This window comes from Rhinolophus ferrumequinum, chromosome X (genome assembly GCF_004115265.2).
Source record: "Rhinolophus ferrumequinum isolate MPI-CBG mRhiFer1 chromosome X, mRhiFer1_v1.p, whole genome shotgun sequence".
Lineage (NCBI taxonomy): Eukaryota > Metazoa > Chordata > Mammalia > Chiroptera > Rhinolophidae > Rhinolophus > Rhinolophus ferrumequinum.
In genome coordinates this window covers 120,482,254-120,496,019 of record NC_046284.1, presented here as the reverse complement: position 1 = coordinate 120,496,019, position 13,766 = coordinate 120,482,254, and the positions used below count along the sequence as shown (strand labels likewise).

The following is a 13,766-nucleotide window of genomic DNA, read 5'->3' as shown; positions in this document are numbered from 1 at the left end:
GCTTTCCAAAAGTCCCCTCATTAGCACAAGAGAAGTCACCTTTATCGCCCTCCTCACGTAGGGAATTCCAAGCGTTTGAGGAGCTCTGGGCCAGAAACCATGGCACAAACCAAATACGTGTTTCTTATTACAAATCACAGCATCCCAGGCTAGTCCGCTACAAGGTGCTGCCTCCTACCCTGTAAACAGCCGGGATAACCCACAGCACAGCGAGCCTGCAGCCCAGACAAGGAGGCTGCTAGGACAGGACCCAGAAAACGCAGAGCTCCCAGCTCAAACTCACGCCTTTGCTGACTCCACCACGGAGTCAGTGCTCCCCCGCCATCACCACCACCAGTGTCACACCCAGAGTGTTTCTGAAAGCACCTAACAGAGGATTTCCGATTTTCCCCAGGCCCATGGAAGGTTCTAATCCATGGATAATTTGAGATGTTGAGAAATCACCAGCGGGTAAGCACAAGGGGAGCTTAGATGGTTTGAACTTTCATTTCTATGCAGATTTTGTTTATTCTCTATGTGAATTTTGTCTTCCTTTCTTTCATATCCCATGCTAACTTTTATTTTTCATTCTAGATGTAAGAACATAGTTGTTTCTTTTATTGACCTGAACATACATGAACCTGTAGTGTCGCCAGTGCATGCCACCTGTAAAAGACAGGGACGTGCACGCTTCTGTCCCAGGGCTGTGTCAGCGATGCTTAGAGTGTGTCCTCCACTTTCAGCAGACAACACAAATGGAATAAAATCATTTCTATCATATTCTGCGAAGGCATGAGGTCTCATTTATACTCTCTAACCGTCCTGAAAGTTCAGAGAAGTCGGCTACTGTGCTATGTGTATTTTACCAACTGTCAAAATTTTGTTGACTTTTGGAGATGGAGAGGTTCAGGCTATTTTCTCTGCAGTCCGTTTTTACTTTGCAGAGCTAGAATTATATTCCAACTATAAAACACTTGGAATGTGTCAGCCCCAGAAATATTCCTTTTGCCTCCCAAAAAAGCAAGCTATGTTTCCATTAAAAGCAGGGATATGTCTTTCTTCCTTGAAGGGACCATTTTATAAAACTGCATGAACATTTGGCCTTTCCTTACGTTGAAATATTTATCATTAAAACACCTCGTAGCCTGAAGACCTGGAAAGACATAATTCAAAAAGTAATTTAGACGTTGACATTTACTACTCTCTTTCCTATAAAGTATAACTTCCCTTGCTTATACCATAAAGTTGTAATTATTCTGTACTTCTAGTAGGTTCCTGATGAAATATAGAGTGTTCTTATAAAAGTCATACACCCGTGTTTATGAGATTATATATCAACACCGGGATATAAAATACTCAGCTGTACCCTGAATAATCCTGTGAAGCCCGTGTCTTCTCAGGGTCCCCTGAGACCCAAGCAGTACGTGTTACGAGGGATACTTTGCAGCATGGCTTCTTTTATTTTGCCTTCCTTTTATGACTTGACTGACTCCATGGGACAGGACTCAATTAATGCTGAGGGTAAAGTGGCGTTTGACAAGTTAACTATCATCTCTCTTTATTGGTCAGGTAAAGCATTATCTAATTTTAAAAGATGGTTAGAAAATGACCTAGACACCGAGAATCAACGTCTCCCATGCTGTAGGGTTGGTGGAGGTGGTAGGTAAGAGAGGGAATAACTGATTAACTCGGTTTCACAGATATCTATGGAACAACGCTATAGAGTATTTGCATGCTTGTGGAGACCAGTGATGGACGTGATGGCTGCTGAGGTGCGCGTACACACACACACACACACACACACACACACACACACACACACAATCCACGTTCTCTGACATAGAGGAGACTGTGGCCCAATGCATGTTGGGAAGGGATGGGTCTAGACCCCATGTAGTGGAGTCTACCATATGCAAAAGAAAGGACGCATCTGCCTTACAGTCCAGAGGGTAGAAGAAGGTTGCAGATGAAGGGGTAGAGACATTTATGTGTATGGGGAACTGCATGGTTTACTGAGAGGGAAGAACTCAGATGGCTTCAGGTGAGAGAGAAAGGACTGTAACCATCTTGGGAGGGAGGGAGAAGGAGCTAAGGAAAGAGGACCTCATGGAGCTTACAGGGTTGTGTGGAGATGCCTCCAGAAGAGGGAGAAGGCCTTACAGGAGATGTGGAGATGCAGCAATCCATCCAAGTTTTGTTTGGGCCAAACCATGACAAGGTTCTAGATGACATAACCTCAGCCATGGCAAGCTGAAGTTGGATTCCTTTCTCTTTGTTCATGGTTGTGGGAGGTCACCCGTATTCAATTTGGGGAGTTTGCAATCCCACACACCAGTTTCTAATGGGGAAGGAATGCTGTTTATTGGAAAAACCAGAAGGAGACTGGAAGGCAAATGTATCTCACACAATAGATGAAATCCTCAGCACGAGGTCGTGGATGAAGCAGAAGTTTAAAGAATTTTGGTCTGAGAAGGAAGCTGGGAGGAATAAGGAGGAAAGCAGTGAAGGATGAAACTTCGGGAGAAGTGAAAAGAGAAGATAAACTGGTGGTGATCTTGTGAGAAGAACCCAGGAGAGGGAGAAATGTGTCATACGATTAATATTTCCATCTACAAAATGGATATTTAAGAAAGAGTGGAAACAGAACTACTAATGAGGAGGCGATTTTAAATGTGTAAGAATGAGGTGACAATGGCCTGAACAAGGGAAAGAAATGGACAGATCCCACATAGAACTTGAAATCAGAAACGAAAGGAGCTCCTAAAGAATTGGATTTCTGGGGAGAAAGCAAAGTGAAGCATGGAGAATGACCTCTCCGTCTTTGGCTTGAACAGAAGGCTGAATGGCAGAGACATCTGAGGTAGGAGAAGCTGGGGGAGGAGCAGGAGCGAGAGGGAAAAGCAGAGTTGGGTTTCAGATACGTTACGTTGGAAATACCTGTCAGTTATCCGAGTGGACATGTTGGGCAGGCGGCTGAATATGTGAGTTGAGGGAATGAGGAGACATGGGGTGTCATTCACACATGGATCTGATTCCATCCACGGGTGTCACGGGGAGCCCCAAGGGAGAGAACTGCCTCCCACTCGTCCTCCGTTCCCCCCATGCTGAGCTCTCTGCACACTCAGTGCCCTCTCCTAGCCCCTCGTCCCCACACATGCTGCCACATCTGTGGGGTGACGGCTGGTGCCTCGTGCATCCATGGAGGCCTCACGCAGTCTTCCAGACGCAGCGAGGAACCTTGGGGCTCTCATCCCACCACCACGTTGGGGTCTTCTGCTCCCAGAGCTCTCTCCAGCTCCGTGTGGGGCAGCCTGTTCGTTGTGTAAGCATGTTTACACGGCATGTCCCCCATTCAACACCAGGCACTTTTAAGGCAGTGATCCGTGAAATGAGTCTAGTGCGGGCATGAGGTACACATACGTGTGTGTGTGTGCATGTGTGTGTTTGCATATGTGTATGAATATGCATGCATGCATGCATGCCTGTGCGTGTATATATGCACACATGTATGCATGGAAATACAGGGTATATACGTACTCTACAGCATACCCATGGTCTACGTACTCTATTATATAATGTACATCTGCTTACAGCATAATATAGTATAACATAGTAAGTGGCCCACCACCAGACACAGTAGTGTCATAATTCCTAGGCATATACTTCAGTTAGATGAATGGATGACCAGATTTTAAATATATATATATATATATATATATATATATATATATATATATATATATATATAAATATATAGATATATCTCAATGAAATCACGAACACATAGACACATGTCCATGAGAATTTTTAGGTAAAAGTTGTACCGTATCCAGAAATACTAGAACACACACAGTAGAACAGAATATAAAGACTATACACATAGAAACAGTAGACTTTTCGAACTCATTGACTCTCCAAAAGGACGACTTGTCCCATAGGTAGAAAGCTCTGTTTCTAGAACTTTCTGGAAAGCACCATTTGGATCCATCTTTTCCCATGTGGTAGAAGATACTTATGAGCAGGCAGCCCGTCTAACTCTGTGGAGTTGCCTTCCTTGAACCCAAACATGCTTCTGGCACGTTCTTCTTCCCCTTCTGGACCAGGACCGCTGCCCAGACACCATAGGTCTGCTAGCCTCGGGCTCAACACCCCCTATCCTTGGACGCCCAGCCTCTCCCTCTCTTGACCGGCAAAGCCAGAAACCCCAGGTAACTGATTTTCTGGCTCACATAGGAGTGTCCTATGAGACTCTCCTCTTGCTTTGCTCAGTTGATGGCAAACATACGAGTTTAGAATTACTGGAAACAAGGAAAATCATGAGGGGCCCGATTTAGGCACTGCACTCAATAGAGATTTGGGAGCCTCTCACGTATCACTTATGAGCACTGTGTCAAACCCATTAAAATGGGCGTGCCATGGTTTTAGAAGGGAAACAACAGTTTGTAACAGTTTACCTGTGTGTACTCACCCTAAAAACAAGTATGCATAGGCACAAGGGCCCAAATTATGTACATCTAAAAATGTGCTCGAATAGGACGTGGCAAGTTTTCCTGTTCAGTTTGCATGACGACATCAAACGCTTCCACATCAAGTAGACACAAATCATAGGAAAAAAATCAAAGGTGAAACGGTTTTGTGCATGGTTGTTTGAAGGACGTAGTTCACGCTTATCAGTATGAAGATCTGCCAGGGGAAGATTCCAAAGAAAACCCTTGCCCTGACTGTGGTCTGTCTCGCTCTGATGGCTCGGTGGGTGGAAAACTCCGCGATAAACCCAGGAGGCACTTACTGTTGTTGGCAGCGTGGGTGGACGTGAAATGAAGGGACACCTTGGCACTCTTGAGTCGCGTCTGTCCCCAGTAGGCGATGGCCTGGAGTTCCACAGTGTAGTCACAGTCTGGCTGAAGCCTCTCCAGAATCACAAAGCGCTGAGACTGCAAATAAGCAGGACACACGGAAGCTGCATCACCAGCCCTGCCTGCCGCCTACCTTCTTTGCAAATCCTCCCGGCTCATCGTGAAGCAGCAGGCCAGCCTCTCCTTACGGAGGCTTGTGATCTGCTAAGATCGCACGTGTTTTTTCACCGCTAGGATCCCAAAACCCAGTTTGACTACAGATCGTCATCAATTTCACAGCCAGGTCAAAACACGTTTGTGGTTGTTTTTTTTAAAATTGTGTCCCCAGTCTAATTATTGGATCCGCTCTGTAAGCATCAGAATGAGCAAGTGTGCCCCCACCCCTTTCCAAACACCACCTCATAGAGACAAGAGAGCTGTTTGAAATAAACGAACAGAGGCGCATACTGGCACCTCCCTGGAAAAATTATGAAAGGCCCCGAAGTGTATTCCTTTGAGATTTTAGTCCAAATCTTCTACGAGTAAATTTCCACCAAAAAGCAGCCCGACAGAATGCTTTAATTTTTTTTCTGCCGTTATATCTGTTAATACCAAACACTCATCCCATTTTCTGGGTGTGATGCCCAACATTAAATGAAACCAGTCAAAACAACGTCATTTGCCCACTAGCTTGAAGCCAGACAGGGATTCTGCTATGACTGCGAGAGAAGGTGACATTCCAAGGGAATCAGGTATTTCACGGTGGCACCCAGATGAAAACACAGGTCTCCCAACTCTGAATCCAGTGCAACTTTTTTTTTTTTAGTGGATTTTTATGGTGTAATAATAAAGTCCCATGCAACAACGTGTAATTAACAGAAATAAGGATTTGTGGGGTTTTTTGGTCGTTGTCTTAAAATTTAAAACATTTGTCAAAATATAATGCATATGATGATATCAAACGGCTCCGAAGCTAAAGGAGACTCGTCTATAAATGGTCCAATTGGCAGGGTTAACATTGATGAAGGAAAAAAATGGGTCCGTCACTGATGGCACACCGAAAGCATGTAGCAGCACATGCTTTCCAAGCAAAGATATTCCAGGTTGGGGCATGCCCTGTGCTATATAGTAAGGATATTGTCTGAAATCATCAAACACTGAATCACGTAAGTACTAGGTTGGTACAAAAGTAAATGCAGTGTTTGCAATTATTTTTAACCTTTTAACCCACAACGACTTTTGCACCAACCTAATAACTCCTTTGTTTAAATTCCATAATCACTTATTGGCATCTTGATCATAATTTCGGGTCTTGCGAGATCTCTTTTCAGGGAGAGGACATGATTCTTTTCATGGACATTCCAGAACTGTGAGCATAAAGCTCACCGTAAATTAATAGATGGCAGCGTTTTATGATTCGGGCTTTTGAGGGATTAGGTATCAGACCTCGACCATCTCGCATTGGTCGGCTCTGGAAGGCTGTTATGACTAAGGGGATGCTGAGAGCAAGCCTTCTCCCAGGTGGGGCTGGGACAGCTCTTAGCATTCGCCATCTGGCGTCTACGTGCCAGAGAAATCCTCTCTGGGCCTCATAATGGATTTTTTCTTAATTAAAGTTTATTGAGGTGACAATGGTTAGTAAAGTTACATAGGTTTCAGGTGTGCAATTCTGTAATCCATCATCTATAAATCCCATTGTGTGTTCACTACCCAGGGTCAGTTCTCCTTCCATCACCCTATATTTCATCCCCTTTACCCTTATCTACCACCCCCTCCCCCCTTACCCTTTGGTAACCACTAAACTATTGTCTCTGTCTATGATTTGTTCCTCTTTCAACCTATGCAATGCCTGCACACACTACCAAGTCCCCATTTCTTTCAGTTAGGGTCTCCTGTTGGAATGCATATCTCTTCCGAAACGATTACCTTCAAACAAATAAAATAAAATTCACGTCGGAAAGAGCATTTCCTTGAAAATCCCCACTCCTCTTAGCTGCCCATAATATCAGGATGGTATCTTAGGAAACGAGAAGCCATTGATCCCCAGGAAGAAAATTCTATAATTTCTTAGGTCCTTTTGTGTTTTTCCAACCCTAATTCTCAACTGGTCCCATTTTAAATGTTGAGAATGCTAAGGGATTCATGTGACCTACATCTTGCCTCTGTGGAGCCCAAAATATAAGTCACTTATCAGACAGTGACCCATGGTTCATGCTACTCTGGGCCTATTAATAAGTATATGTTAAATTTGCTGTGCACGTTTTATTTATCTAATTGGTATATAATAGGAATAAATTGCAAACTTCCCTACTAATCCCTTGATGCTGTTTGGTTACTCTGCCAGCATCCCATCACACCATATCTACTTTAAAGACCACTGACCGAACTGTTTTAGCTCTTCCAGCGCTTTCTATGAGAGAAGCACGTGTTACAAATGATCACTTGTTGCTAAGTCCTTCAAAATAAAAGACGGGACTGTCAGAAACTTTCTTAACAACAAAACCCAAATGATACCACAGCTAAATATGAATGGTGACTTTTGGAGACAGGTTTTATAATGATGCAAATATTGGAATCTTAAGCGAGGGGAAAAAAAAGGTCTTGCTATCCCTTTTAAAGCACTTTTAAACACTTGTTTATTAATGGAATTCAACTTTTTAAATTAGGGAGAAAGGCGTTTATGTAAGTTTCATAACAACACGATAAAAGAATGAATACTGACAGGAAACCAAATAACTCCTCATGCACTAATCACTCCATATGATATAAAATATTAATGCCCACACAGATTGCATTGCAGCAACGGTTCAGTGAAGATTTCATTTCTTGGTATCTGGAGAATAAACCACTCCAAGTTCTTTTAATCAATGAGAAAAACACAGAGGGTGCCAAAAAAAAAAAAAAATGTATACACATTTTATGAAAGGAAAAAAACTGTATTAAAATTATGCTGATGGGAACCACTTTGAGCACCTCTTGTCATTGAGGAAGTCAAGTGTGACTTGTATTCATGTTTTGTTATCGGTATATATTGAGTATTACAATTTTAATAGTGTTTTCCTTTCTTAAAATGTGTATACTTTTTTTTGGCACCCTCTGTATATGGCCAGACATGCATTTTCTAAGCTGTTTGCTGTTCTGCTGATTACAGATGGAAACCCCTTGCAACAGAAATGCCGTGAATACTGGCTCTTCAAGTTAAAGGGGTCTCAAACAAAACAGACGAAAACCACCTACATGTCAAGGCCATTTTGAATCATATCACGTTTCTATCAGTAGATAGGTGAGACAAAAATAATTTTTGTTCCTTTCATCTCTGGAGTTGTGACGACCATTTGGCCATGACTACGTCAGTGGACTCCATTCAACTGTTGTCACCGACAACGTCCCAGGCAAAACCATCAGCGTGGTCCACCATTCTCTGCACCTCCTCGGTCAGAACGAAAGGGAAGGGAATCTTTCCTTCACCCACTCCTCTTAGCTCAGTCGAGGCCACTTTTCAGATGGGTTGCCTTGCGTTCAAGTTCCCCCTGCGAGAAGCCACCACTCTTCCTTCTAGCTCTCACTTACCCCGTCTGTAGTCTTTCTCCGCTTCTTCTTGGTTGGGACCAGTGACTTGCGGCTGACTGCCCAGCTCCAAAACACTTTGTAGTGATGTACTGGGATATCCGGTTCCTCGGGGACATCCCAGATAAGAGTCACGGTCACGCTCCCATCGCCGTTGATGGTGGAGTTTGCGAGCCGGAGGTTGGCTGGAGCTGGAGGTGCAGACGGATCTGAAATCCCAGTAGAAAGAGGAACCGTATGACTCAAGGACCAAGCATGACAACAAAATCCATTTTTCTTTGTGCATCTATTGACCACATGGTCGATGCGTGGAGATTGCCCTTTCTATGTAGAATAGATGGAAGCAAGCAGTAAGTAAGATGCCCCTTACCAAATAATAAGATCAATGCATTTGGGCCATATTTCTATTCTAGAAGGATCCTCCCAGGTATTTCCATGCCACTACAACCCAGACAAATTTCCATTGTACCAAAACTGATACATTTCTCTAAGACACAGCAAATTCAGTGTAGGTTGGTTGACCTAACATAGGTAAGGAGATAGAACGGCTTTTGAAAATTCCGAAAAGGAAAAGAAATCCGGCTTGTATTTGTAATTGTTTTATCTAAGTGGCCCTGCAGCTCCCGATTCTCATATCGGATAAAAGCGGTGACAGACATCAGCAGAAACACCCCATTTTTTACCCACGTTGCCAATGGGATTGGACAAAGATGACTAAATATGTCCTTTTCTGCCAAAAATTGAGCAAGGGTAGATGCTGGTAACCACAGACGACTTACGGACGGTTACGTTCCAGGTGGCCTGACCCGGAAAATGCTATCAAGAATTTTAATTATAATACCATCTGCAGCAGCTGCAAAGAAGTTACATCTAACTTCATATAAGTGAAGGAGACTGAAGGAAAAATACCCATGTTTTTTACTCAGGATCATTCGTGTTTTGGAAACGATGGAAACACGAACTATTTTTTTAAATCTCTTGCTTTTCTCTGAGACATAATAAGGGCTGGAGGTCTGGTTGGTGGCTTAATTTGAAAAAAAAAAAAGAGAACATTTCATAGTTGCTTTTTTAGGTAAGTGGCTAATCCAGGCACATTACGTGATACTGTGATCAAGTGATTGGTTCTCAGTCAATCAACATTAGGAAGCTTCTCGGGATCCCCAAGACTTATCCCTCTCGGGACATGCTAATTCAGCGAGTCTGGGTTGGGGCATATACATTACATGTTATATGTTACATGTACATTACATGTTATATGTTACATATTACATATCAGATACCGTATACTGTAGTCCACCCCTTATTTTCAGCGGATACATTCCAAGACCCCCCCGTGCATGCCTGAAACCATGGGTAGCTTAACCCTATATAACCTTGTATAACTTCCATTACCAAGATGAGACACCCCAATCTCTTTCTCCCCTCCAAATAATCACTATAAAATTACGAAGCCAAAAAAAAATTGCAAAGACCACCTGTTTATAACCCTGATTCTCCTCTGTAAACCAGCTATTCGTTTATCCATTTATTCCCTGCAGACTTCAGGTGAGAGCCTGTCCTGTGTGTCTGCTCTGAAGGATTGTGTTCACTCCTCACAGATTCCCACGGCCAAGCCGCTTCCTGCTTTGCGAAATGGTTCCCTATGTTATGAAGTAAAGTACATGCAGGCTGTTGACTTATACAAAATATTTCCTCTCGATTTATGTGATGTTGTAATGGTCGAATTTTGAAATGTAGTTGAAAGTTTGCATGTGAAAAAATAGACATACACATGGACTGCATATTATGATAACGCCCGAAGAGAGTCTATAATTTGTTTAGTTGCTTTTTTTTTTTTAACTAGTAAGAATCTTAAGGGTTAGATAGGTAAAGTGAGTTGCCCAAGGTCATTCACATAATTGGTGGCAGCGCCAGGCATGAGGAAGAAAATGAGGGAGAAAGAGCAAGCTGAGGTTCTAAGAATGCACACCTACCTCTGACATGTTACATTTCATAATCTAATGGAGGGCCAACGTCCCCAAAGAAAGTAAACATGGTAATCCCTTTAATGGGGAAAGTGTCTGTCATAACAGTCGAGTGCAGAGACTGACCAACTTTTTATGTAAAGGGGCAGAGAGGAAATATATAAGGCTGTGCAAACCATACAGTCTCTGTTGCAATTACTAGCTCCGTCATTGTAGCTGCAAAGCAGCCACAGACAGTACGTATGCAAATGAACACGGCTGCGTGCCAGTAAAACTTTATCTGTTTATCTGACTTTGCACCACAGGCCACCCATTGAGAACCCGGACCCAGAGTCTTTCAAAAGCAGTAGTGTTTTGAAATTTGACACGAGCACTGTTTAGTTCTAAGTTTATAAACATATACTTGTACTTTGTGAATCAAATGTTGGCATTTTGTTCCCATTTTACAGATGAGGAAATCAAGGTCCAGAGAGTTTAATTCCCTTGTGGAAGCGCTTAGGGTGGGAGGGTCAGATACACATCACAAGAGCTCTTCTGACCTCTCCCCTGTGAGGCTTCAGTCAGAGCATTTCTCCCCGATTTCATGTCCCTTTCTGTTTCTTTCACTCCCTCTGTGATCTTTGCAATTATCCACAGGAACACATTTCAGAAAGCAGAAAACAAGTACACTTTCAAAGATAATTGAAATGGGAAGGGTGTACTGCCTCCCAGTCACACACAATTTGCACGATGTCCAGGGCAAGATATCCTGAGTATTTAGCGTGAGTATCCAGCGTCAGCCTTGGAGAAAAATAGTTATTTCGATTAACGATCGTACGTGGTGCTCTGGGCAGAGGAAGGTGGAACGTTTGGGTTTCAGAAAGGTAGGTTTCAGGTTTGCTCCCTTAACCGTTTCTGGTTAAGGCCACAGGTGAGAACGTAACACACAAGGAGGTTTATAGCAGTGGAATGACTTGAGCCCACGGTGGATCAAGTGAGCAGTAAAATCCCTTGTCGTCAGCCTTGGAGAAACACAGGTCTGTGACATCTCGTGGGAAAAGAGCGCCCCTGCCCGGCCCGGGGTGGGGGGAACCCCATCGCTCATTGTGAGGCAGCCTCCTCCAGGTTTTCAGACGATGTCCTCTGTTAAATATGAAAAGCTACCCCTGTCCATTAACAGAACAAGTGAATGGCACACGAGGGACAGCCATGAGGACAACCGTTATAAACAAGTAAAAATTACAACATATATAAAAATTTTAAAAATTACAAATCAGTAGAGAGAGAGAAAGCAAAAATAGATATTCAAAGAAAATGAAAGTTGATTTTATTTGATTTCTTCCAACAATGGTCTCCATAGATCAAACTTCCTGCTGCAATGTATCATGGGAATATCTCTTGAGGTACATAACAGTCATCAAGGACAATCATATTTTTAAAGCAATGATCGAACTAGTCACAAATTCCCCAACTCAATAGAAGGTTGGCTCTGAGATTTAAACTTTTTTTCCTTCCTAGGCTCCGCAGTTGGGATAGTTTTCTCTCCCCACTGAAAAAGAGAAATCACTGTGCCTTCGCTGGACATGCAGCAACACGAAGTCTTTGAGAAGCTGCAATGCAGGCCAATCTCCAGCCATTAGACAGTTTCCAGCAGACAGACAGGGAAGTCTTGTCCATCGGAAAGGGCACATACGGAGCAGCTGCGGGCGAGCGTACAAAGTGGCGGGTCTTATGCAGGCCCCACCCATGATGGGTCTCTGAACTAACACTCTGTCACATATGCGTGGAACAACGTCCACTGCTGCTACATGCTGTGAAAACAACGCTGCCTGCTTCTTCTTCACATCTCCTACACGTGGCGGAATTAGGGAAAAAAGATGGATGAAAGACTCTGAATTTGGAGGGAAGTGAATATAATAACTAAAAGTACTATAATAACTAAGGATAACTAAAAGTAACATGATAACTAACAGATGGATTAGGTTAATGACAACGTCAGGTGGATTTAATTTTTTTTCTTTTATGATCCCTTCAAAGTACCTTGTTTCATAATGTTCAACTGATGTTGACCGATCTTAAAAATCCCAACAAACGTTTGCCTGCTTTTGGCCACACACAAAACAACGAATTCGGATTCTACAAAATACAATCCACAAAACTGGAGTTCTTCCTTGTTTCACTTCCCAAGTTCACATATAAATGTTGTCTCGATAGCCAGAGGCAGTTTATTCCCCCAGATCTGTAAACCTATAAATAACATTGTGTAACAGGTAGTGGGAGTTAGTAATACATACAGAGGGTGACAAAAAAATGTATACACATTTTAAGAAAGGAAAGCGCTGTATTAACATTGTAGTACTCACTATATAGTGATAACAAAAGATGACTACAAGTCATATTTGACTCCTGCAATGACAAGAGGTGCTCAAACTGGTTCCCATCAACGTAATTGTAATACCGTTTTTTCCTTTCTTAAAATGTGTATACATTTTTTTTTGGCACCCTCTGTATTTCCAATACAAAGTATGCAATATATGCACGTCCTCCCACCCCGTTGAATAAAGATGGATGTGATGCAGAAAAGGTAAAGCGTCAATTTGCTCAAAAAAAAAAACCAAGTAGAACATAGAAGCCAAACGCGCTTTTCCCACTGGCACCAATGTCACTCCCGATAGTTAACCCACACGCTGGGCTCTCTGTTAGTTAGAAATCAGTGGTTTCCTTATTCTAAGGAGTGGACGTTGATGTGCAACTTGTCTGATGGCGGGGAAAGGTGACAGCAACGGACAGAAGAAAGTGGACCAGGAAGGCAGGCTGGTCTACCTTTAGGAAGTGAGAAGACAGCGGGAACATTTCACAGCATCAGGACGCCTTCCATGACATTACACTCGTGAACCTAATCATGTATTTCTTTTAAACCATAATTCAAAGTTTATGAGATGCGTTCTACAGTGGAAATCATGCGGAAATTGAGTAAAACGAGAGGGACACAGCAGACCCTCTCAGTGCGCCAATCTTCTTCTCTCACACTCAATCATTTCAGGGCACGGCAGCTCAACTTCTAAATGCCAGCCTCCCTCCCTGGCCCTTCGTCTGGACCCACAGCAAGCTTTGCCCACGTAAAGGACGCATACGCCCTGGAACAGCCTCCACACCAGGGCTGAGCGCCCCGTGGGGACGAACCTCGGTGCCCTCTGGGGTAACTAGCCGAAGAATGAGCCTTTCACCTTCTTCCTTCTCTTCCCTGACATGCGTCCCTCTCCCCCACCGCTGGGTCCCTGGGTCACCTCCTAAATAAACCACTTCCCCTCAAAGCCATAACCTGGACGGGCTTCTGAAAGAGCCCCGGCTCCAACGGGTGATCTCCATGTGTCCCATTCTAGAGCAGCATGAGCCCACCTCCTTGGGAATACACCCCATCCTACACCTGGGGTTCCGATGC

General features: G+C 43.4%; 1 protein-coding gene across 4 annotated transcripts in view; it reads right to left on the bottom strand.

The window, feature by feature from the left end:
- Positions 1-13,766, bottom strand: part of ANOS1 (anosmin 1) — a 515,987-nt gene that overhangs the window by 19,087 nt on the left and 483,134 nt on the right. For all 4 annotated transcript variants that reach the window (XM_033107670.1, XM_033107678.1, XM_033107686.1 and 1 more), the window contains 2 exons: positions 8,385-8,590; positions 4,769-4,913 (listed from right to left, as the gene is read on the bottom strand). In XM_033107670.1, coding sequence (XP_032963561.1) covers positions 4,769-4,913; positions 8,385-8,590 — 351 coding nt within the window. The remainder of the gene's footprint in view (positions 1-4,768; positions 4,914-8,384; positions 8,591-13,766) is intronic.